This window comes from Lynx canadensis, chromosome E2, assembly GCF_007474595.2.
Source record: "Lynx canadensis isolate LIC74 chromosome E2, mLynCan4.pri.v2, whole genome shotgun sequence".
Lineage (NCBI taxonomy): Eukaryota > Metazoa > Chordata > Mammalia > Carnivora > Felidae > Lynx > Lynx canadensis.
Genome location: NC_044317.1, coordinates 53,590,517 through 53,615,844, shown reverse-complemented (window position 1 = coordinate 53,615,844; position 25,328 = coordinate 53,590,517). Strand labels below are relative to the sequence as shown.

The following is a 25,328-nucleotide window of genomic DNA, read 5'->3' as shown; positions in this document are numbered from 1 at the left end:
GCTTGTGCTCTCTCTCTCAAAAATAAACAAACATTAACAAAAATTAAATAACCAAACACACAAGACCAGCTGTCAAGCGTTCCAGCGAAAATTGTTGCGCCCAAATGTCTCAGGCGGCTCACGGGGCAGAGGAACAAAAAACAGGACACGAGGCAGCTATGGCCAAATCCAGAATGCGGGACACCCTTTCAAGGCAAAACCCTCCCGGCTTCTTCAAAAACAGGGAGCGAGGGGGTGGGGGGTGGGGGGCTATTTCCAGGCCACAAACAGGGACAAAGACCTGATGAAATTTAAGCCGTGGTCGTAGATTGTACTGTATTTTTTTTTTTTTTTTCTTTAAGGCACACAAACAAAGCTGTGGACGAGGGTGGTTTGCATGGTGCCTGGACAGCCAGTCGACACTGTGAAGAGATTCTGAATCTTCCCAGGTGCGACAGGGGCACCGTGGTTTTGCGCCGTGTTCTCGGTCTCATGAAATGTGTACAGGTGGACTTGGGGGAGGGGAGCGTTGTGATGTGTGCAACTTACGTCAAGTAACTGAGCAAGCGGGTGTTTGAGAGAACAAAGCCAACTGAGGGCGTGCAGAGCAGTGTTAACGGTCTCTGCTGGGTCTGGGGCGGGGCTTAGGCGTGCACTACTCTGTTCTCACAAGTTCTCTTCATGTTTGAAGTTTTTCATAATAAAAAATTGGGGTGAAATCCAGGGTCACAGAATAAAGGGACAATTCCTTACAGATTTAAGACAGATTTATGAGAGATAATTAAATTTGATACTTGTCTTTTTCTTTTTTCTTTTTAAATTTTTAAGTAACCTCTATGCCCAACGTGGGGCTCGAACCCACAACCCTGAGATCAAGAGTCGCGTGCTTCACCGACTGAGCCAGCCAGGCCTCCCTCAGGGCTTGTATCTTGATTGGATCCTAGTCTGAACAGACTGTGATTGCTATGTTGGGGAAAATTAGGGAAATCTGCGGTGGCCTCGAGGCCACTGGGGAGCCACTGTTAGCTTTAAGTGTGACCACAGAATTACTGCTGTGAATAAAAATGCCTACAGTTTGTAGAAACGCATGACAAATACTTAAAGGTAAAAACATCATGATGTCTGTAACTGACTTAAATGTTTAAGAAAAAAATTAGCAAAATAAGAGCAAGCGTACAGCAAAATGTCAAGTCCAGGTGACGGGGACGCTCTACTTGTCTGTATCCTGGAAACTTTTTCATAATGCGTCGTTAAAAAAATTTCTTGTAAATAGGGGTGCCTGGGTGGCTCAGTCGGTTAAGCGTCCGCCTCTTGGTTTCGGCTCAGGTCATGATCTCACGGTTCGTGAGTTCAAGCTCCACATCGGGCTCTGCGCTGCTCTCTCTCTACCCCTCCCCTGACTCACGCTGTCTCAGTCTCTCTCTCACAACAAATGAATAAACTTAAAAAAATTTCTTGTAAGTAAACGGGAGACGGCCCCTCAGTCTCTCTGCGCACCATTTGCTCAGAGTCATGGATGAAATGCCTACAATGCAGAGAGGGTGAGAGTAGGTGAGGTGCATGCTCTGGGCACACCCCAAAATGATGAGGCAGGGCTCCTGGGATGGAAGGGAGCCTAGAGATCTGCCTGAGCTCTTCCTTCCAGGATGAGAAAGAGGCCCAGAAAGGGCCCGAGGCCAGGGCCACACGATAAAATTCATCACTGGCTCTCACAGCCTGGGAGGGGCCTCTGGTGTCACTTACTTCATATAGCCCATTAGTGTGTGCATGTACGCACACAGACGTGCAGACACGCGCAGACTCACACACACGGCCAGGCGTTCGCAGATATGTGCTCATGCGCACGGTTGGCTGTGAAGATGCAGGGCCGCACATCGGTCCCTGGCCACAGCAGGTGCTCGGTACCCTGGCCGAACTGAAGGGAACTGGTTTATCGGTCACCTACTATGTTCTGAGCACCTCAGTACAGGGTCCCTCAAAACTGCTCCGTGAAGTGACACAGCTGAGGATATGGGAGCTCAGGGGAAGCCCTGGCCCGTATGGCGGAGTGAGGGATTTGCAGCGAGAGGGTGCAGTCAGGCTCTGCCCCTTAGTCACGGCCTGGGCCTGGAAAGGTGATGTCGCCTCTCCGAACCTGTTTCCCTGTTTGCGTATTGCAGGGATGGCTCCCCCTCACCGGCTCTGTCGGGAGCACATAGACACCCCCGGTGCCTTACCTGGCTCGCTACGGGCGCATCACCCACACCATGGCCGTGACCTTGAGCAACAAGGTCACGGACACCTCTGACAGAGCTATGCTAATCCAGACGGCACTGCCTGGAATCACCCCCTGATCTGCTGGGTGACCTTGGGCAAGGACCCCCTCCTTCCCAAGCCTCGGTCTCCCCCTCACTAAAATGGGTGTGACAACAGCCCCTACGTTACAGGGCTAGAGCACAAGCGTGGCTTCCCAGCGACCCCAGCCCACAGCAGATCAACACACGCCGCGATCTGTCTGATTCTTTGGGTTGCCCCCCTACTAACTGCAGCCTCGCAGAAACCCTGACAGCCCCCCCGGCCAGGTCAGAGGCCCCGGATCCCCGGCCAGGTGGGCTCAGCGGTACCTGGCGGCGGGTAGCACTGCAGCAGACGCAGAAGCTTCACCGAGAGCCAGGGCGCCGGGACGAAGTAGTAGGTATAGTCCTGGAGGTCGGTGGAGGCCGAGGAGACGATCTGGGGGCGGGAAGAGGGGGTGAGGCCCGGACAGGGAAGGGCGGGGCAGAGTGACACTGCCTTCCCCAGGGGGTGCAGGAATCTGAGGCTCGGGGAGGGGAGGGAGGAAGCCAGGGGGCACACAGCGAGGGACGACCTCGGCTGCGGTGCTCGCCGATTTTCTTTTTTTTAATTTAATTTTTTATTTAAAAAAAATTTACATCCGAATTAGTTAGCATGGTGCCCGTCGAGTTTTTGACAGTGCTGCCGTCTGCAGGGCAGGAAGTCTCTGCCGATCCAATTCCCTCCCGTGAGCTCCTTGCTCAGAGGGCTGACAGCGTGGAGCCTGCTTGGGATTCTCTCCCCCCCACACCCCTGCCCTTCCCCTGCTTCTTCTCTCTCTCAAAAATAAACAAACATTAAAAAAAAAGAAAGAAAGAAAGGCTCGGGGAATAGGTGGGGAATTAGTAGAAGGGTGTGGGACTTCTCCTTATGGCAAACTCCTGCTCACCCCTCCTCCGGGAAGCATTCCCACCATGCTCTGGGCCACTGCCATGATGGTATGTGCCCTGACCCGAGTGTCACTGTAGGTGTCTCCCGGACCAGCCTGGCACACAGGAGTATTCAGATGTATGGTGAATGAATGACAAAGCAACTGAATGAGCTGGTGTGTTTGTTCTCTTTGCTTGAGAATCCAGGCCTCCCCTTACCTGCCCAGGAAATGTTCATATTCACTCCAAGTCTCAGTTCAGGGATCACCTCTCCCGGGAAGCCTTCCTAGAGTGCCAGGCTGGGTTAAGTGTCTCCTCTGGGGGTCTACAGTGCCCTGCACTACCTCCGTGACAGCACAGATCACTCCTGTGAAAATCTGGGACACTGTCGGCCCTACCGCGTGCCCCTCCCCCCCCCGAACAGGACAGGGCTCAGGCTGACTCATCTGTGTCCCCACAGGAGGCCTCAGGGCATGTTCCCAGGACATGGGCGAAGGTGGTAAGAGAAGCAGAAGGAAAGAGAGGAAGGGAGATGTAGGAGAAAGAGAAGTAGGAGAAAGTAAGAGACAGGAGGGCGGGGGGGGGGGGGGGGGGGGGAATCCGGAGAGCTGTTCTCACCTCCCGGGTGCTCATACTAACACCATATAGACGGACTGACAGCAGCTACACCGTGAGGTGGGCGCCGGGAGTGTCCCCATTGAACAGACTGGGGACATGAGGCCCAGAGAGGTGAAGCCTCTCTGGAAGTGGCCGAGCCAGGATGAACCTAGTTCAGAGCCTGAGTTCATCACCACTGGGTGGGGCTGCCGCTCCGGGAGAAGGAGGGGGACGAGAGAGGGGCTCCAGGGGACAGAGAGCCTCCAGGGAAGGCCACCTCCCTGCAGCCAGCGCCAAGACCACACCCACCCGGCTCAGGCGAGACACGGCCAGGGAGATGCAGGTCTTAAAGTCGTCCGGGTTCTTCTTGCAAAGACAGGTGATGAGGCTGACAGCAGCCGTGACCACACCCTGCAGAGACAGACAAATGGCAGGTCAGGGCTGGGGGGCGGTGGGGACGGTCAGACTGGGGATAAGTGTCCAGGCTGTGGGTCTGAAAGCAGAGGCTCAAGGGCCGGGGGGGGGGGGGGTGATGGGTGTGGGGGACGCTGGACAGGATCCCTGGGCAGTCAGGGGGGGTAATCAGGGATCGACGTGGGGGTTTCTGGACACTTGGGTGGGTGACAGGTACTAAGGACACTGGACCAAGATCTCTGGCTGCCTGAGTAAAGGCAGGGACAGAGGTGGGGGTCCCTGGGCATCCAGGTGGGAATCAGGGCAGAGGCGGAACTCCCTGGGCTTCTACGTGAGCGTCCAAGGCAGAAGGGTCTCCCGGTGAGCGGGCGGGGGCCTCACCATGTGCTGGTCGTTGAGCAGGTGCACCACGCGGGCCGTCCACTCGCCCATGGGCACTAAGTCAGGCGAGGCCTTGTAGAGTCGCAGCAGGCACAGGGCCGCGCTCTGTTTCACGCTGTCCATGCTGTCCCTGCAGGGGCACAGTTTGGCGGGGGGAGGTGAGTGCGACCCCAGCCGCACAGAACTACAAGACCATGACCCGAGCCGAAGTCAAACGCTCTGCCGACTGAGCCACCCAGGCGCCCTGTCCATCTCCTCCTTATGACAAACCGAGGAACCGGGGCCAGATGCGTGTGCTCGAGGTCCTGACTTGTGGGGCGCGGCTCCGGGACAAGCCGCTGACCCTCTCCGATGGGCTGGGGGATGGAGAAACGGCACCGAGGACCAGCAGCTGGCGCGGCCTGGAGCACAGAGGGGGCACGGGAGCTGTTCTGAGCGCCCGGGCGGCCGCCTCGAGGTGCAGCTCTCCCGGAGAGGATTCAACCAAAGCCCGGGCCGAGGGCACCAAGGGAAGTCCCTGCACCAGTCGAAGGTCGGGTGCAAAGACCTCTCCCAGGACGAGCAGCAGAAACACGAACTGCGGCGACAGAGCAGCTCTGTATGCTCCCATCAGACAGGCAGACGTGTGCGTGCCGGCCGGGCCGGGGGTGCAGACACGGGGACGGGCCCTCAGGAAAGGAACACAGCGGGTGGGGGTGGGGTGGGACAGGTGGTGGGCGCCCCTGGCCCGCGTGCCCCTGGGAGTGACGCGGACCAGGCCCGGCAATATGCTCCCGGACACCCACCCTGGGGAAGGGCGCACATGCGTGTTCAAGCTGATGGCTCGAGAACGTTCACCGACCGACAGTCGTCAAACTAAAACCAAAACTGGCAGAAGGTCCGTCCCAGTGGTGCTCCATTAATGACCTTTTTACCATTGTTACAGCCCATGTGTCAGGAGCCCTGAGCCCAGGCCATGTTTTGCTCTAGGTGTTTCTACACAGGAACCCTCATCAGAGCTCTCGAGGGAGGTGACCTCTACCATCACCTCCAGATACAGGGAAGAGAACGTCCAGCCGCACACCAAATGGAGGAATAAGGGCTATTTATCACCTTGGTTAACGTGAAGACAGACGGTGTGACTAGTTAGGTAAAGCTGAAAACTGCGTAATGTAGGGGTGTGTGCCCAGGTATAAAAGGACAAGGGGGCATGTGGGAATTATGACCATCAAATTCAGGGCACAGGGAGGTAGGGAAAAGTGGAGCAGGTGTGAAGGATATGGAAGGAATTCTACCATAACTGTTTCTTTTTTTTGTTTGTTTCCTTTCTTTTTTTTTTTTTTTTTTTTGAGAGAGAGCACACGCGTGAGCAGGGCAGAGGGACAGAGAGAGAGAGAGAATCCCAAGCAGCCTCCAGGCTCAGCTCGGAGCCTGACGCAGGGTTTGATCCCAAGACCCCTGGGATCACCTGAGCTGAAATCAAGAGTCGGACACTCAACCGACTGAGCCACCCAGGGGCCCCCGCCTTTCTTTTTTAAAAAAGCTGTGATACTACATGACCCGGCAAACCTGCACCCAGGCATCTACCAACTGAAAACAAAGTTCACACTATGCATGTGTACATTATTCGTAATAGTCCAAAAAAAAAAACCAAAAGGTGGAAACTTTCTGATGGATGAATACAGCCGACTATCACTATTGGGCCACAGAAAGGAATGAACCACAGCTTCATACAACATGGGGGAACCACGAAAACATTATGCCAAGTGAAAAAAGCCAGACACAAAAGGCCACGTGTTGGGCGCTTCTGTTTATCTGAAACGTCCGGAGTGGGCAAATCCAGCACAACAGAAAGCAGATGAGTGGCTGCCTGGAGCGAGGGGCAAAGGCAATGGGGAGTGACGGCTAACAGGTATGGGGCTTCTTCCCGGGGTTAAAGAAACGTTCTGGAATTAAGAGAGTGGTCGTGGTTGCACAACATTGCGAATATCCTAAAACCCAACCAAACTGCATGCTTTAAAATAGTTGAAACAGTGAACTGGGTGTGATGTGGATTTGATCTTCAATTAAAAAAAAAAAAAAAATCTACCTAAAAAAATACATTCCCCTGTGCTCCCGTCACCGCCAAGGCCAAGCTTCGGGAGTCGAGAGAGACCAGCCAAGCACTCAGACATCCCCGGCCTGGCCGCTGACTCTGGCGCGGCACAAGCCCCCAGCATCCATTCCCTGGTGGGCAACTAGGACATCGCCTCTGCCCACGAGTCTGTCACACTGGCCTCCTTCTCGGCCCTCACAGGCACCAAGCTCTCCCCATTGGGGTAGCCGGCAACTTGTGTCTCACCCAAGCCGATGGTGCCTGCCTGTCCTCATCTTAAAGAAACCGAAAACGGCATCTGTCACGACTGACCACTCTGTCCATGCGAAGGGTTCTTCTAGTCCCGCCCTATGGCCCGTTCTACATTCTCCTCCCATCTCCCTGGCCAGACCTCGACCGGCTGGGCTGCCCCAGGGCTTAGCCTTAGGTCACTCCTCGTCCCCTCTCATGTCTTCCCTGAGGCACTTCAACTGGCCGTGGCTTTAATTACTGTCCATCCTGAGCTGTCCCATACGGTGGCCCCAGCAACGTGTGGCTGCTGGACACAGGAAGCGAGGAGAACCCGAGCAGAAACACAACGTGTGTGCGTGTGCGTGCATCACGCTTACAGGTGGTGATGACACGAACGGTTACATGGATAATTTTCATGCTGATCCAAGGTCAACGTGAAAATATTTTAGAGTGACTGGGTGAAATTAAAATATTAAAATAAGTTTCATGCGTTTATGTTCTTCCTTTGTCTAATGTAGCGACTTGAACCGTGGAGAGGCTGTGTGTGGCCCGCGTGCCATTTTTAGTGCTCCGTGCACGGCTCTCCCACACTCGCTCTCCAGCCTCGAGTCCCCGCCATCCAGTCGCCCACCTGACATCTCGGCCCAGATGGCCAATAGGCACCTCACGTCCCACGTGGCCAAACCTGGCTCAGGTCCTGCCTCTAGAGTCCCTGCTCCTCCCCAGTCTTGGTCATCCGCACACCTGTTCACCCTCATCCTCTCTCTCTTTCCTACCCCCACGTAACCCGTCCCATCAGCGTCACTTCCCGAACATAGCCAGCCCCCGGCCGTTCTGACCCGGACGGCAACAGACACCTCAGTGGTCTCCCCGCTACCACCCCCCGCCCCCAGTCTCTAGTTCTGCTTGTGGTTTCTTGAGCTGCTTGATGCTGAGGATTGGCCTCTTTCACTGTTTCTGGGACATTCTCAGCCGTTACCCGTTCAAACAACGGCCCTGTCACCTTCTCTTCCTTCTCTCTCGCTAGAGCTCTAGATGGCATTGTTAGACCTTCTCTATCTTCCATGACTCTTTCTTTTTTTTTTTTTAATGTTTATGTGTTTATTTTGAAAGAGAGAGAGAGCAAGCTGAGGAGGGGCAGAGAGAAAGAGAGAGAGAGAGAGAAAATCCCAAGCAGGCTCCCCACTGTTAGCGCAGAGCCAGATGCAGGGCTTGAACTCCTGAACCGTGAGATCACAACCTGAGTTGAAATCAAAAGTTGGACGCTTAATCGACTGAGCCATCCAAGCATCCCATCTTCCATGACTCTTAACCTCTCTCTCTAAATTTTCCATCTCTTCGTTTCTCTGGGCTGCATGCTGGTGAATTTCATCATTTCTACTGCCTGTTTACTAAATCTGCGTTGGCTCTGTCTACCCGGCTGCTAAACCAGACCACTTAAATAATACTCTCCATTTCTTTTTCAGATCTGCTTGCACTTCCGTTTTTCAACTGTTTTCTTACTTACTGAAACATATGAAACATATTTATGTTACATTATATGTGAATATTCCAATTTGATTATTATTTTCAGCTTCCTTTCTGCTGGTTCTCCCTCATGGTGTTGCACGGCCTGTGTTTAGTGATTTTCGATTGTGTGTTACTCATGTTAACTGGGAGCTTCATCTGTGGTGAAGGCGGGCTTCTCCAGAAAAGGCTGGTTTGCTTATGTCAGGCCTCAGCTACTACCTGCTTAAATCACTTTAAAGTTTGGCTTCAGAACTTGTGGACAGCCCAGGTAGGGGAAAATCAGGCTGAAAACCAGTGTGTGGGCTGCTCCGTGCCAAGGTTCGAAACAGGTAATTTTGCTGATAGTCCCCGAGGGGATTTATTTCTAGGTCACCCTCACTTTGAAGTGTGGCCTCTGGAGCTTCTCCTCAGACAAGCTTTGTATCCTGTTCCCAGAGGCCGCAGGGCCCCAAAACCAATATCTAGGTTCACCCTCCAAGCAAACTCTGGCTTTGGCACTCTGCTCATTTTCCCAGGTGCCAGGCCCTTCTTAGCTTGTGGCCTGTATGCTCCTCGTTTTCTCACTAGCTCTGAATACGCTGAAGAATATTTCCTTTCTTCTTTTATCCAACATTGATAGTTGGGTTTCAGCAAGAGCATCAGTCATGAATCTAGTCCACCACGCTACTAGAAATACACATTGTAGGGGCGCCTGGGTGGCGCAGTCGGTTAAGCGTCCGACTTCAGCCAGGTCACGATCTCGCGGTCCGTGAGTTCGAGCCCCGCGTCAGGCTCCGGGCTGATGGCTCGGAGCCTGGAGCCTGTTTCCGATTCTGTGTCTCCCTCTCTCTCTGCCCCTCCCCCGTTCATGCTCTGTCTCTCTCTGTCCCAAAAATAAATAAACATTGAAAAAAAAAAAAAATTTAAAAAAAAAAAAAAAAAAAAAAAAAAAAAAAAGAAATACACATTGTACCTTCTCCCATACCAAGCTGGGTGATCTTTTAAAAATACAAAGCCAGGGGCACCTGGGTGGCTCAGTCGGTTAAGCATCCGATTCTAGATTTCAGCTCAGGTCATGATCTCACGGTTTCGTGGATTTGAGCCCTGTGTCAGGCTCTGTGCTGGCAGCACGGAACCTGCTTGGGATTCTCTCTCTCCTTCTTTCTGCCCTTCCCCCACTCGCACTGTCTCTGTCTCTCTCAAAATAAATAAACTCAAAAAAATAATAAAATTACAGGGGCGCCTGGGTGGCTCAGTCGGTTAAGCGTCCAACTTCGGCTCAGGTCACGATCTCGCAGTTTGTGGGTTCAAGCCCCGTGTCGGGCTCTGTGCTGACAACTTGGAGCCTAGAGCCTGCTTTGGATTCTGTGTCTCCTTCTTTCTCCCTGCCCCTTCCCCGCTCACGCTCTGTGTCTCTCTCCTTTAAAAAATAAACTTAAAAAAAGTTAAAAAATAAAATAAAATTACAAAGACAATCATGTCATGTGCTTACTTAAAACAAACCAACTGCCTTCCATTTCAATTAGAATAAAATCCAAACTCCCCTCTCTCTCTCTTGTTCGCTGCACTCCGGCCACAGACACTGCCTCTTGGTTCCTTGAATGCAGAGAGCTCATGCCTCAGGGCCTTTGCACTTGCTGCTCCTTTTGCTTTGGACATTCTCCAACATTTTAAAATAACTATCTTCTCACCATTCCGGTCTCAAATTGCGTCAGCTCCTTGGACAGACCCTCCCCGACGAGTCTATTTAAGCAGCTTCCGCCACCACCCTTGCTGCCCCCACGACCCCTGTTGCCCACTACCCACTTTTGTTTTCTTCACAGCGTTTATCGCTATCCGAACTCATCTTACTTTTTTACGTACGTATTTGCTCTTTGGGTACCCTCCCTAGATGTAAGCTTCCTGAGGGTGGGCACAACAGTCCTCTCTTCTCCCTCCTGCCTCCCCAAACCCACAACAGTGCCAGCATATTGAAGGCCCTCAAAAAACATTTGATGAGTGACCTCCAGCCTCAGGATGATCGCACAGGCCTACCCCAGTGCCCCTCATCTCATGCCTTTCCCCCTTCCACGGCCAACCACTCCTCCGTGCCCAGGTGTCAGCCTGATGCCGCTTCCTCTGGGAAGCTCTCCCTCATCCCCCGGACTAGGTCAGGCGCCCAACTAAATGTCCTTATGGGCTCCCGTGCCCCACAGCATGGTTCCGAGAGGAAGTATATGGCTCATCCTGCAATTATTCAATCCACTCTGGACCATGAATGCCTGGGAGGGCGATGACCGTGTCCGTTTCTGGTCACGACTGTATCCCTTGCGATCAACATGACACTTTGCGCACAGTAGCTGCTCGGCGGATGTTTGTTAAATGAATGAATGAAGAAGCAGAAGTCCTGGAGGGCTGTCACCAACATAACTTACGGTTGCTACCTCTTCTATGCTAGCTATTAAAGGTCACTTAATCAGACAGACACCCCACTGGCTTTGTTGGGGAGGTCGCTTCACACCATTGAGTTGGCTTGGTGAGATGAAGAGAGAGAACCGTGGGGCTGCCACTAGGATCTAAGCCCGGCATTACCCCCACATCCTGGCTAGGAGACCTTGGGCAGGTGATACAGCCTCTCTGACCCTCAAACTTGGCTGGACCTTATCTATTCCATCCCAAACCCCGCCCCTCCTGGGTCCCCAGTGGCTCACCCAGCCACCAGGATGCGTGGGATGTCAGCGGCAAAGGCCTCGCCCATCTCACGGCTGCCCACGTTGGCGATGCAATGCAGGGCCAGGCACATGAAGGTCGGGTTACGGCTGGCCAGGTCATTCTTGATGGCGTTATTGATGAGCCGGATCAGCTCGGAGTTTGAGTTCACCAGAACCGAGATGAACAGGTAACCCTGGGTGAGGAAGGAGGTGGGGGGCTGAGAGCCTTGTGGCCACTTGGTCCTAGACCCCAACCCTCCCATCCTGGGGTCTGTACTCCTAGTTCCCTCCTCCCTCAGACCCAGGAATCCAGACTCCCAGCTCCCTCCTCCCTCAGACCCAGAAGTCCAGGCTCCCAGCCCCTCCCCACCCGGACTCACTATTTGCTTCTCCGTGTACTTGTTGGAGCTGAGCAGGTTCACAGCTTCCATGTGCCCAAAGTCAATGTCATGCCCCAGCAGGAAGATGAACAGCAGTTTACACACATACTTTTTCTTACTGTAGCCATCCAAGGCTTTGTCCCCTAGGGCCAGAGGAAGGAGGAAAGGGGAGGCAGAATGAGGAAGGATCATGCCTACGAGTCCCAAGTATCCCAGTCCCCAATCCCTTCCTCCCTCAGACCCAGGCCTCCAGCCCCTCTCCCAGCCCTAGGAGTCCAGGCCACCAGCCTACCTTTGAACTTAGAGCGGATATTGGCCAGTTCCTTATTGATTCTCTTAATCTCCGCCTCCTTGCTCTTACCTGGGGAGGAGAAGGCAGAGCAGGCGATGAAGGTCGCAGACAGTTGAGCTCCCTGTCCTCATTTTCCTTGGCAAGGCCCCTCCCTGCTGGAAGGGCACACTCTCGCCACCCTGGGGCCTTGGGCCCTGGGGCTGAGGTTAGGCCTGGGCCCCGTCTCTAGCTGGGAGCTTCACGGAGGTGAGAATCATGGCTCAGTGGTCTTTACAACCCGGAGGAGAAGCCTGGCACATAACTTGGGATGACCCTTGACTTGCTCCCTCCTTCCTCCTCTCACTGTGGCCCCTGAACTGTACTCACCCTGGGAGCCCCTATCTCTACCCACAGCTCTGGTTATGCCTCCACCACCAGCCCCCAGAACTGGCCTGGCAAGAAATATATGATGGATGGATGGATGGATGAATGAATGAATGAATAGTTCGGCTGCCTTCTAACTGTCCCCAAGGACTCTCACCCCTACCCCATCCCCACTGAGCTCAGCATCTCCTGAAAACCTGCTCCTCCCCCAGGTTCCCAACGTCATGAAGGTCCCACTGCATCCCAGTCACAAGGCCAGACTTGTGGGTGCTGACCTCGTCCACTCCCTTCCTGTCCCTCCATACATCCTGTCGCCCCACAGACCCACTTCCTCCATTTCCCGGCTGCCAACCTCTCCCCAACTTGTCTGCGACATTCCTACTCTTCTGATAAGATCCATGGATGGGATGAGTCTAGAGGACTTTCCCTGACCCCAGAGGCTAGGTCCTGTGCTCCCCGTGCTCCTCGATGCTCGGGCACCTCCTCTATCAGGGCAATCCGGCTGGACGGTGACCGGGTCTCTCGGCCACCCTCGCCGCCTGCTGCGTCCCTCCCCACGTCCCCCAGTCCCACCGGAGCCAGACTTCACCATCTTGTCCTCGACAGGCTCACTCGGCTCGTCCAGACAGAAACCCGGATGCGTTAGCATTTCACTCAAGCCGTCGCCACATCCCTTTGGCTTGACCTACAGAACAGCGGGACCCCCGCCACGACCACCGCACCCAGACCCGAATCACTGCAGCGGCCTCCTTCCTGGCCTCCCGGCCTCCTGCTGGGGGGACTCCACCCCATGGCTACCAAGCCCTGTGGCCCTGCCCCGGCCACCCCACCAACGTCACCCCTCACCACCTCACTGTGTGTTCCACCCACGGCCTCCCACGTTCCCTCCTCTCTCAGGGGCCTTGCGTGTGCTGCACCCTTTGCCCGGCCCATCGTTAGCTCCTTGTCAGCTGGGTCTCAGCTCTTGTCACCTCCTCCAAGAGCCCTTCTCTGACCACTTTTTTAAAGGCAATGCCTTGGGGCGCCTGGGTGGCTCAGTCGGTTAAGCGGCCAACTCTTGATTTTGGCTCAGGTCATGATCTCACGGCTCGGGACTTCGAGCCCCACTTCGGGCTCTGTGCTGACAGCGCGGGGCCTGCTTGGGATCCTCTCTCTCCCTGTCTCTCGAAAGAAATAAATACATTTGAAAACAAAAACAAAAACACAAAAAAACACAGCCAATGCTTTATACTTGTTTCCACCATTAAAAATAAAAGTCTTCCCTAAGCACATTTTACACCAGGTAACTACTTTATTTATATTTACTGTCTAACCTTGGCTCCCGCTTCAGATTACGAGCATCGCTTAGCGGGCCCTGAGCTGTGCTGTCCAATACGGGAGCTCCCAGCCGGGCAGCTCTTGAGCACCTGAAACGTGGCTGTTCCGGACTGAGATGGGGTTAAAGTGGCAAAAACACACTGGATCTGGGAGACTGGGGGGGAAAAGAATGTAAAATATTTCATTGAAAATTTAACAATATCGGGGCGCCTGGGTGGTTCGGTCGGTTGGGCATCCGACTTCGGCTCGGGTCGTGATCTTACAGTTCATGAGTTCGAGCCCTGTGTCGGGCTCTGTGCTGACAGCTCGGAGCCTGGAGCCTGCTTCGGATTCTGTGTCTCCCTCTCTCTCTGCCCCTCCCCTGCTCATGTTCTGTCTCTCTCTCTCTCTCTCTCTCTCAGAAATAAATAAACATTAAAAAATTAAAAAATATATTGGGGCGCCTGGGTGGCTCAGTCAACTGAGTGTCCGAATTCGGCTCAGGTCGTGGTCTTGCGGTGTGTGAGTTAGAGTCCCACACTGGGCTCTCTGCTGTCAGCACAGAGCCCAATCTGGATCCTGTCCCCCTCACTTTCTGCCCACCCCATCTCAAAAATAAAAAATTTTTTAAGACACAGAGAGAGTGCAAGTGGGGGAGGAGTAGAGAAAGGCGTGGAGTGGGGACAAGGGAGAGAAAGAGAGAGAGACAGAGAGAGAGAGAGAGAGAGAATCCCAAGCAGGCTCCACACTGTCAGCACAGAGCCCGACGCGGGGCTCAAACTCACGAACCATGAGATCATGACCTGAGTTTGATCATGATCAAAATCAAGAGTCGGTCGCTCAACCAACTGAGCCACCCAGGCACCCCTCAAAAATAAATACTTAAAACAAAGAAACAAACAAACAAAAACCCATGCCAGACATGTCGAAATAACAGTATTTTGGTGTATCAGATTATGTAAACATATTATTAAAGTTAAATTTGCCAGTTTCTTTCTCCTTTTACAAAAAACGTGGCTACGGGAAAAGTGGAAACCACACCCGTGGCTCATACTCTATGTCAGCGGGACAGCGCTGTTCCAGGGCCTCCTCTGGGCTCCACACTGCCTGTGTCACCTCCAGCAGAGCACATGCTGTGGGTGTCGGGGTCTGCCCCTGTCCCCCAGACTACGGGAGGAGCCCCTCGCGGGCAGGGCCAGGATCTGGGTAGCAACTCTGTGTTCCAAGGGCCTACCGAGTGCCGACCTGAGAAGAGGCATGAAGACATGAATAAGGGCCTTAAGAAGTGCACGTTGGGGCGCCGGGGTGGCTCAGTGGGTTAAACGTCTGTTTTCAGCTCGGGTCATGATCTCACGGTTCGTGAGTGCGAGCCCCACGTCGTGTTCTGTGCTGACAGCTCGGAGCCTGGAGCCTGCTTCGGATTCTGTGCCTCCCTCTCTGTCTCTGCCCCTCCCCCGCTCCTGCTTGTGCTCTCTCTCTCTGCCCTCAGGAAGGGGATGGAGGGCCTGGGGATGACAGTGGGACAGGGTCTCTGGGACCCAGGCGATGAAGGGCCAGTTCCTCAGTGATGAGCCGGAATTGGCCTGTGTAGCCCCAGAGGCCATCTGATCCTTCATGTGGTAATTACTCGGTTCCTGAGCCCCACGGGCCAGGCCTGAGTGGCGCAGCGACACGGGGCACCCAGGACCCACGCGGACGTTGCACTTGTGATTTGCCTCCAGGGGCTCCCGGCCCGATAGGGCGCAGGCGATCAATGAGCCCTGTCCCCACACCTGAGTGAGACGCGCAGGGACAGAGGCCGCTTGGGGCCCTTGGTGGTGGCTGCCTCGAGGAGGGGACATTTGAGGAGGGCAGTGAAAGGTGAGGAGGGTTCAGGAGCAGTTCACGGGAGAGGAGAACCTGTGTGAGGGTGGTGGCAGGGGGTGGGGGACAGCGCCCAGCAAGGGTGCAAGGTGCATGCTCTGTTCTCATTTTTACTTTTTTTTTATTGTTTTTTGTTTTTTATTTTTTTTTAGATGCCCACAACTGTTTTAAGTGCTTGCCTTAAAACTATTCTGTAAGGACCAAAAAAAAAAAAAAAAAAAGTCCTGTTTTATAAATGGACCATATATTACAAACCGCCTGCTTAAATGTCATCGCAGATAGATGGACATTTGAACAGCAATTGAATTTGGGGCTAGAGCATTCTCTGGGCTTTGTTTAAACCTCTATGAAAAGCTTCGAGCCCACCTGGGTGGCTCAGTGGGTTAAGCTGCTGACTCTTGGTTTTGGCTCGGGTCACGCTCTCACGGTACGTGAGTTCGAGCCCCCCATTGGGCTCCGTGCTGACAGCGCAGAGCCTGCTCGGGATTTTCTCTCTCATTCTCTCTCTGCCCCTCTCCCCCAACTCGTACTTTTTCTCCCTCTCAAAATAAATGAATAAACTTAAAAAAAAAAAAAAAAGCTTTGAGAAGCAGGCAAAACTAACCTATGGTGTTGGATGACAGAGCCGTGGTCATCTTTGGAGGGGGGTCGGGGCTGGGAGCGTTGACAAGGAGGGTGCCAGGGAGCTAAGGATGTTGTTTCTGCATCTGGGGGGCCCGTTCTGTAGCTGTGTTCAGTCAGGAAAAGTTCATCAAGCTTGACACTTATATCTGTGGGCTTTTTTTTTTTCATTAAAAAAAAAATTTTTTTTTTTACATTTATTTGACAAACAGAGTGAGACAAAGCATGAGCGGGGGAGGGGCAGAGAGAGGAGACACAGCATCCGAAGCTCTGAGCGAGCGGTGAGCACACAGCCCGACGCGGGGCTCGAACCCACGAACCGCGAGATCATGACCCGAGCTGAAGTCGAACGCCTACCAACCGAGCCACCCAGGGGCCCCTGTGGGCTTTTTTATACATATGCCAGCTCCGGGTATGGACACATGCATATGTAAATTAATAGATTTGCATATTAAATTATATATAAATATACATATTTTTGAGATTATTTATTTTGAGAGAGAGAGAGAGAGAATATGCCTGGGGGAGGGGCAGAGAGAGAGGGAGAAAGAATCCCAAGCAGGCTCTGTGCTGCCAGCATGGAGCCCAACATGGGGCTCAAACTTACATCAAGATCTGAGCCAAAATCAAGAGTTGGACACTCAACCGACTGAGCCACCCAGCACCCTAAATATATTTTTTTATGGAGACGAAATCACCTATGCAAAGGCCGTATGAAGCATAGAGGGACAACCTAAAAAATATTTACAGAATATATGTACGTGCCTATATATTTTTTTCTGTAAACACTCTTTAACGGTCGTGGGATAGAGCCCTGCGCTGGGCTCTGCGCTCGGCATGGAGCCTGCTTGGGATTCTCTCTCCCTCCGCCCCTCCCTCCCGCTCACTCGCGCATGTGCAGGCTCCGTCTCAAAGAAAGGGGAAAATAAATACATAAATCAATCAAATCAAATCAAATCGAATCAAATCTCAGGGCACCTGCGTGGCTCAGTCGGTTATGCATCCGACTCTTGATTTTGGCTCAGGTCACGATTTCACAGTTCATGGGTTCGAGCCCCATGGCCGGCTCTGTGCTGACAGCATGGAGCCTACCTGGGATTCTCTCTCTCCCTCTCTCCCTGTCCCTCCCCCACTCTCTCTCTCAAAATAAATAAACGTTAAAAAAATTATTTAAAAACCCAAAAAACAAAAACTCCAAATCTCAATTCAGTTACTGCAACGTATGTTTGGAACAACTCAGGTACTTTGTGAATCTGCTTTTTCGACCCTAAGTTGTACGAACTCTTAATGCAGAACAAGTATTTCCAGTGAAACTGTGGCCTGGTTGAGAAAGGAACATCAACTGTCTCGTGGATATTTTTTTTAAATATTGATTACACATTCAAATAATACGGCGGACGTTCTAAGTAAAAGACGTTAAACTTTCACTGGTTTTACTTTTTTAACGTGGCTACTGGAAAATGTAAGCCTGCGTACGCGGCTCGCTGGGTCAGATGTGCTCTGTGCTATCAAAGGCATTGCCACCCCTGAGAGGAAATACTCTCCGTGAAGAACCGGCTGCAAAAGAACGCAGCTGCCGAAAGCGTCCCTGGGCGGCCGCCTGCCATGTGAAGGGTGCACACACTGATTTGTCAACCCTCAGCCTCTGGGCAGAATGCAGCACCTGAGGGCAGGGGACAGCACCTGAGGGCAGGGACGTGTGGCTGCTTCACTCCCAGGGGGCATCCCCTGGGTTCACAACAGTCCCGACACGGGAAAGGCGTTGAATGCAGATTGTGGACCAAGAGTACTAGATGGCACACCCAGAAGTGGGTGAGGCTGGGGCTCAGTGAAGTCCTGTTATCCTCCAGGCCCTACAGATCCACTAGTTAGTTCTCTCTCGGACTGCAACTCCTGCCCTCCCTGCCGGCCGCGGCCTCCTCTTCCTGTTCCTCCTCCTCCTTGAATTCCTCCTACACCGCAAGCATAGTCCTGCCTCAGGGCCTTTGCACAGGCTGTGCCGAGAACTTCCTCCTCCAGATTTATGAGGCCTATTTCACCCACCCAATCTGATTCTTTGCTCCAATGTCCTCTTTTCACCAAGAGACTGTCTGACCAGCTTATATAAGAGCACTATCCCTAACCTTGTCCCCATACCCCTTCTCTGCTTTATTTCCTCTCAATACCCACTGCTACCTGTCTATACACCTGAATACTCTATATTTATTCGTGTACCAATCCGTGCTCCCTTAGAATATGAGCATGAGAATATGAGAATATACATTTCCATAGAATATGAGAGAGAGGACTTCTGTTCACTGTTGTAGTCCCGTTACTTAGAGCAGCGTCTGGTTGCCGGTAAAGATTGATTGGTTCATTCATTCGTTCATTTCCTTATTCATTCAACCAGCAAACATCTTCCAAGGACGCCCGTGGGCCAGGTCCCACAGGGGGCAGAACTGGGGACCCTGGGAAGGATCAGAGCAGGGCCTGTGCTCCAGGGGCTGGGGGAGATGCCACAAATGGAATGGGTCACACTTTTGGAGTAGGATGCACCCCAATGGAGGAGCTCAGGGCACTGTGAAACCCAGCACCACTCCCCCTTTTTTAATCACTCACTCGCAAACTCTCCTCAGGCCTAGTGGTAGCTGGGGCCCTAGAGGGAGGGCAGCCCCAGCCTGGGCCCGGGGAGCTCCCAGGCAGATTAAGTGACTGGGAGGCAGATCCCCGCTCCAGACAGCACAGGACGAAGCCCTCAGGCCAGGCCCAGCCCGAACCTTTCCCCTTCTTATCGGCAGAATTTGCCCTTCCTTGCCCTCCTTCTCAAAGCCTGCCTTTCATCTCCTTCTAGAGCCTTCCCCCTGAACTCCACTCTGCCCTTCAGATTCTCCAGCAGGATGGCTCAACACTCCTCTCCCTCCTCCACCTGCTCGGCTCCGGGCCCTGGCTCATCCACATCCCTCAGGCCTTCGGCTCCCTCACTCCTGCTTCAAACCCTCCCCAGTATTCTCAGGACAGACACCAACTTGGCCTCTGCCCATCTGCCCAATCAGATCCCATCCCGTCCCTCTGTGCATCAGCCACACAGGCCTTAGCTCAGTCTTGCTTGGGCCCCAGGACCTTTGCACTGTTGTCCCTCTGCCTCCCCAGCTCTTCTCTGCCTCCCTTGGCCTGGCTAACTATGCCACATTGTCTGAGCACTGCAATCAGAGAGAGCTTTCATTCTCTCGGCATGGTGGCCCTCTCTCTCTCACGGACTTAGGACAGCTACACGTTTTTTCCACTTAAAAAAAAAAAAATTGAGGGGCGCCTGGGTGGCTCAGTCGGTTGGGCGTCTGACTTCGGTTCAGGCCATGATCTCACAGCTGGTGAGTTCGAGCCCCACGTCAGGCTCTGTGCTGACAGCTCAGAGCCTGGAGCCTGCTTTGGATTCCGTTTCCCTCTCTCTCTGCCCTCCCCGCCTCACATTCTGTCTCTGTCTCTTAAAAATAAATAAGCATTAAAAAAGAGTTTTAAAAATTGAGATACAATTCACCCAACCATAAAGTGGGCAAGCCAGTGGTCTCTGGTATATCCACAGTCTTGTGCAACAATCACCAAGGTCTATTTCCAGAACGTTTTCATCACCTGGTCTGGACACCTCAGACAAACAAAATCATACATGTGGCCTTCTGTGTCTGGCTTCTTTCACTTAGAATGAGGTTTTCAAGGGGCGCCTGGGTGGCTCAGTCGGTTAAGCATCCAACTTCGTCTCAGGTCATGATCTCGCGGTTCGGGAGTTCGAGCCTTGCATCGAGCTCTGCGCCGGCAGCTCAGAGCCTGGAGCCTGCTTTGGATTCTCTGTCTCCCTCTCTCTGCCCCTCCCCTGCTCACACTCTCTCTCTCTCTCTCTCTCAAAAATAAATGAATAAACATTAAAGAAAATGATAAAATAAGTAAATTTAAAAAAAAGAATTTAGAATGAGGTGTTCAAGGTTCATCCATGTGGTAGCGTGCGTCCTTCTTTTTGATGGCTTAGTAATATTCCATGGCACGGGGTACCACATTTTGTATACCAATGCATCTGACGATGGACATTTGGGTTGTCTTGTTTCCGCTCCTGGGCTACGGTGAATAGCCCAACTATGAACATGTATATACATGCGTTTGTGAGAAGGACTGCCACCATTTTCATGCAGTACCTGTCTCCTTCATGGGACTGGGAGATTCACAAGGGACACAGACCAATCCGTCCTAGTCACCGCTGTGTCCCCAGCGCCCTTGGTACGGTTTGAAACACACCAGCCATTCAACAGTTACTTGACGAGACGATGAAGGACCAGAGGAATCCCCGATTCTCTAGCCCCAACCCATCTGGCTCAATTCCCTCCACTGCCCCCGAGTCAGAGTCTCCCCCTTCTGGGATCCTGCAGCGACACCGACCTGTTTTCTCTTTGCTTCCCCACCTCCATCATCCAATCCCTCTGCAAATCCTCCAAAACGTGTCCCCAAACCAACCACTTCTCACCCCGGGTCAAGCCAACACCATCTCTCACCCGGATGCCGGCAGCAGCCCCTAATCATCTCCCTGCTTCCGCCGCCACCTCGAGTCTCTTCTCTTCACAGAGGCAGAGGACTTATTTTAAAACATCAAGCAGCTCGCATCCCTCCTGCCTCTAAACCTTCCTGCTGCTCTCGTTGCACTCAGAGAAAGGCCAAAGCGCTCTCGGAGGCCCACGAAGCCCTCTACAATCCGTGGCTGCCCTCATCTCCCGCCCTCTCCCCCTTCGGCTCTTACCTGAACACACACTAAGCACGCTGCAACCCCAGGACCTTTGCACACACCATTCCTCTGCCTGGACCCCCCCCCGCCTTGCCTCCAAAATCTGCAGGGCCTGTTCCCTCGCTTCACTCAAAAGTCTACTCACGAGTCACCTCCAAGCCCCATCTCAATCCCGGCTCCTCCTCCCAGTCACCCTCTGACCTGGTATCATTTACTGTAGTTCTGTGTGTATTCTCCATCTCCCTCACGGCATGGGGGCTCCCAAGCCGGGGACTCTTGTTCACTGTTGGAGCCCAGTCCCAGGCAGTGTCAAAAGGGGGTAACGAAAAAGTATCTGTCAAATGAATGAATGAGTGAAGGCAAGGTGCTGTCATTGGCGGGGCTTGCAGACAAAACTGAGCCTTAGAGAGGTTAAATGAGTTGCCGAGGGTCACATCCGTGACCGGCATCAGAGGCCACACACACCTACTCCTAGCACCCTCCCCCACATAATCCACAGCCCCTCCTCACTCACCTCTTTCCGTAACAACTATTAACATCTCTCCTCCACCTGACACCCAACAGCCTCCAGCCCTCTCGTTCACCTCCGACACGCCAGATCCTTTCATACCTCCTCAGTTCTACAGTAATCACAGAGGCCGCTCTTCAGACCCACCGAAGTGACAAAAACAACAGCCAAGACCGCCCAGTGCCTGGAATGTGCAAAAGGCCTCACTCACACACATTGTCACAACCACCTCATCAGGAAGGTGCAATCAGCAGCCCCTGCTGACAGATGAGGAAATCAAGAGGTGAAGTCCCCCGTTCAAGGTCACATGGCCGGGGAGTGACAGCGCTCGAACTCAGACCCGGGTCTGGCTGACCCCAGAGCCCGTGCAGACACAGCCTCGGAAGCTCTTGGCAGCTCCAAACACCAACACCCACTCCCAGGAGTTGGGAGCTGACTTGGCGCCAGGCCTCTCGTCGTCACGACGATCCTTCCTGCTGGTGATCACTGTCCCCATATTGAGGTGGTCAGACGGGAGAGGGCTGTAGATTCAGGAGTGCCCTGCTCCCTGACCCTTGACCTCTCTCTGGAACCAGGCTTCCTCCAACCCTTAGCTTTCCAGATCTCCTCCCCGCAAATTCCCAAGGCTCCCTGGGCCCTTCTTTGAGCTCTGGGCTCTCCCGGTTCTGACACATCCTCCAAGCCCCCACTTTATAATGTCCTCTTCTTTCCAGGCCCCCAGCTTCCTGTCTCAGGTTCTCCCAACACCCTCCACCTGCAGCACCTCTCCTCCGTGTTCCTAGATCCCTCTTTTCCCCTTAGTAACCCTTCTAGTCTCCTCACCACTGCCCTCCATGTCTACTCAGCCATCCTCCATCCCGGAGCTCCCCTATCCCTCACCAGGGTCCCACTATGGTCCCCCACCTTCCCATCTCTCCTCCCCAACCCTCTGGGACGTTGTATTACTCTCAGGCCCTCTCTATGCACTAGCCAGGAACCTCAGTGACCTACCTAGCCCCTTCCCCTCTATGACACCCCCTCATCCAGGCCCTCAAAGCCCGGCACCATTATGCTTCTTGTGTTTCACGTCCTCCAGGTCCCCTCTGGCCTTCTCCCACTCTATCGCCGCACAGGGGACCCCCCCCCCCCAACTCGTGCACCTCCTTCTCTTTCTATCGACATCAGGGATTTCTCTAAGCCCGTAGCTAATAGGTTCCCCAAGCCTTTCTATCATTCCCAGGGAACACCTCTAGGGTCCCCAGCCCTGGGACCTTACTAGCCTCCTCTCCTCTAAGACCCTCCCGGGCGCCTCTAGTCACTCCGTGTCGTCACCTCAAGAGGCACTCTATGACACCCTAAGTCTCTCCATTCCCCCCACCCTAAAGTTCCCCCCGGGGCCTCTCTATTCTCCCCCTCTACGACGCAAAGGCTTCTACGCCCGGGCCCCTCTGTAACCCCCGAGTCCCTCAATTCCACGCTCCCCCTCCCTCCAGTGTCCCCTGGCCGCGCTCTCACAGTTCCGGATGTCGGAGATGAACACCGCGAGCCCCCGCATCCCATCGCCCTTGGAGACGGCCGGCATGATGGCGGTGGTGTCGGCTCCAGGCCTGGCCGGGCAGGGCACAGCGCAGCGGGGGCTGGCAGGCGGGGACCGGGAGGAAAGGACCCCAAGCAGCGCCGAGGAGCCTAGCCGGCCGGGGGGGAGGGCGGGCGGGCTGGCTGGCGGGCGGGCTGGCAGGCCGCGGCTCCGCCTCCGGCCCCTCCCCTCGCGCCCGTCGTCCTGAGCTATCAGTCTCCCATTGGTCGGGATTACTGCCGCTCAGACTCGGGCTCACACCTCGCTCCCTCTCTCATTGGCCGCTGGACAAAGGCACGCTGCTACGATTGGCTCAGCGGCCCGCTATTTCCGTTCGCAGGAAGGGGGGGTGAAGAGGCGTTGCCCGAGAGACGGGCGGAGTTCGGTTGCGTGCTATGGGACCTCCCCCTCGGAGCGGCCGGGTCCGATGCTGATTGGATCCGGCGAAGGGAGGGATTGATAAGAAGGAAGGCGGGGAGTGGGCCTGGGAGGCGGGACTGGCGTTGACCGTGTCCAATGAGCAGGTAGATCGCCCACGCAGGCGTCGCGGATTCGCCAGGCCTGTCCTATTCCCGCCCCCGACTGGGCGGCTGTGGGGGCGGGAGAAGTGCGTTGATAGGTAGAGAAGGAAAGTGAATGGGGGTTGTCACTCAGCTGGACTAGGATAGGTGGAGCGCCGCCTGCAATTCCCTGCTGCAGAGAAGTGGTTGGGAGGGGCAAGCAAATGTGAGGTGTTTACTGCGCAAGCGTTCCCGATTCCCTTTCTCCCTCCTCCCTTCCACCCCCGACTCTTTAAATCTTCTTCCAGGAAGTCTTCCCCTCCCCCTCCCTTGTCTAGCGGCCTAGATGTCGAAACCAAATTTCTCAGAACGGGGGAAATACGAATTCAAGTCTAGTCCTGTTAGGCATACGTTAAATCTGACGTCCAGAGAGGTTGAGTGACTTGCCCAAGGTCACACAGCTCAGAAGAGTAGAGCAGGGATTTAAACTATATTTTGTCTTTTAACCACTTTCCTATATACAATGCCTTTTTTTTTTTTCAACCATAATGCCATTCTACACACTGTGAATCTCTCCACCAAACTTGGAGCTCCTCCTGAGCAAGAATGGCATCCTGTACTGAAGAACGCTGGTTCAAAGGAAGGAATAGATGAATCTCCTTAGTTTAGCCCAACCACCACCCCTTGGCACCCAAGCCCCTCTTTGATTGACTTTGATTTTGGGGAGGGACTACAATTCTCTGGGCTATTGAGAAATTTGGGGTAAAGGGAACTGAGAGAGTCCATTTCTGTCACCTCCAGGAACTAAACTCCACAACACTTGTCTAATCTCAGAAGTCTGGTATTCTTGGAATGAGCCTTGAGGGAGTGTCCTAGATCCTGTGAACTTCCACTCTGAACCCCCAGGGGATAGGGACCGGGACAAGAGCCGGCCAGGCTGCAGCGTTTCACAGATTGGTCCATTTGGGTTTCCAGGAATGGGGCTTGGGAAAATCATTCTGGATTCTAGGAGGAAGGACATGCTGAGCTGTCTTAGTGACCAGGAAAGTCCATTCCCAATATGGGTTGGGGGTGCTATTTGCCCCTAAAGAACAGAGAGTAGAGGACCAATTAGGGGCGGCGCCTGGGTGGCTCAGTTGGTTAAGCCTCTGACTCTTGGTTAACCCCACATAGGGCTCCATGCTGACAGTGTGGAGCCTGCTTGAGATTCTCTCTCTCTCTGCTCCTTCCTTGCTCTCTCTGTCTCTCGCTGTCTCTCAAAAATAAACTTAAAAAAAACCACAATGAACAACTAATAGGAATGTGAGTTGGAAAAAGTCATTTTTATGGAAAGATACGTTAAGCGTTGGGAGGACTGAAGGAGGCCTGAAGGAGTGGGTTAAGCATTGGATTCTTGATTTCGGCTGAGGTCATGACCTCACGCTTCATGGGTTCGAGCCCTGCCTGCCTCCAGCTCTGCACCAACAGGGCTGAGCCTGCTTGGAATTCTCTTTCTCCCTTTCTCTGCCCCTCCCCCGCTCTCAAAATACATTAACAAACTCAAAAAAAGAGGAAACACTCTCTCCCGGAGAATATCTTTAAAAATACGTATTCGTGACAGGATTCGAACTTGTCCTCTTTTTGGACAAGAGAAACACGGAGAGTCCCAAGTGTGTCTAAGTGTGCCTTCCCTGCCTCAACTCTCCACCTCACTTTCACCCAACCACCTTCCACCCTTTGCGCAGGGCCACCTGAGGCCAGATGGAGTTAGATGGGCTCAGTATGGGGGGGAAGGATGTCCTGAAATTAGGTCCTGATATAGATAGGTAGGTGGGGGAACTCAGTCCTCCCTCCACACATACCCTACCCTAGAGCCCATGAAGTAACCAAAACTTAATTTTCAGACTGGCCCTAAAGCAAAGGCATTCTGGATTCTAATAGGGAGTCAGACCCGGAAGGCTGATTTAACTTTCTGGAAAACCTGGGATTGTTTGATCCTGTGTGGGGGCAGTCCTGGACGCCCCCCCCATCACAGGGGGAGCTCATGACCCCTGTTGAATTAGAGCAGTACTTAGAAATACAGTGGGACGGGGCGCCTGGGTGGCGCAGTCGGTTAAGCGTCCGACTTCAGCCAGGTCACGATCTCGCGGTCCGTGAGTTCGAGCCCCGCGTCGGGCTCTGGGCTGATGGCTCA

The 25,328-nt window shown here is 53.6% G+C and overlaps 1 protein-coding gene across 2 annotated transcripts in view; it reads right to left on the bottom strand.

The window, feature by feature from the left end:
- Positions 1-22,786, bottom strand: part of AP2A1 (adaptor related protein complex 2 subunit alpha 1) — a 30,141-nt gene extending 7,355 nt beyond the window's left edge. For both annotated transcript variants that reach the window (XM_030297442.1, XM_030297444.1), the window contains exons 1-7: positions 22,595-22,786; positions 11,709-11,777; positions 11,417-11,559; positions 11,037-11,230; positions 4,554-4,683; positions 4,068-4,169; positions 2,583-2,691 (exon numbers count right to left, since the gene is read on the bottom strand). In XM_030297442.1, the coding sequence (XP_030153302.1) occupies positions 2,583-2,691; positions 4,068-4,169; positions 4,554-4,683; positions 11,037-11,230; positions 11,417-11,559; positions 11,709-11,777; positions 22,595-22,661 (814 nt within the window). In that variant the 5' untranslated portion in view covers positions 22,662-22,786. The remainder of the gene's footprint in view (positions 1-2,582; positions 2,692-4,067; positions 4,170-4,553; positions 4,684-11,036; positions 11,231-11,416; positions 11,560-11,708; positions 11,778-22,594) is intronic.
- Between the last annotated feature and the right edge of the window lie 2,542 nt (positions 22,787-25,328).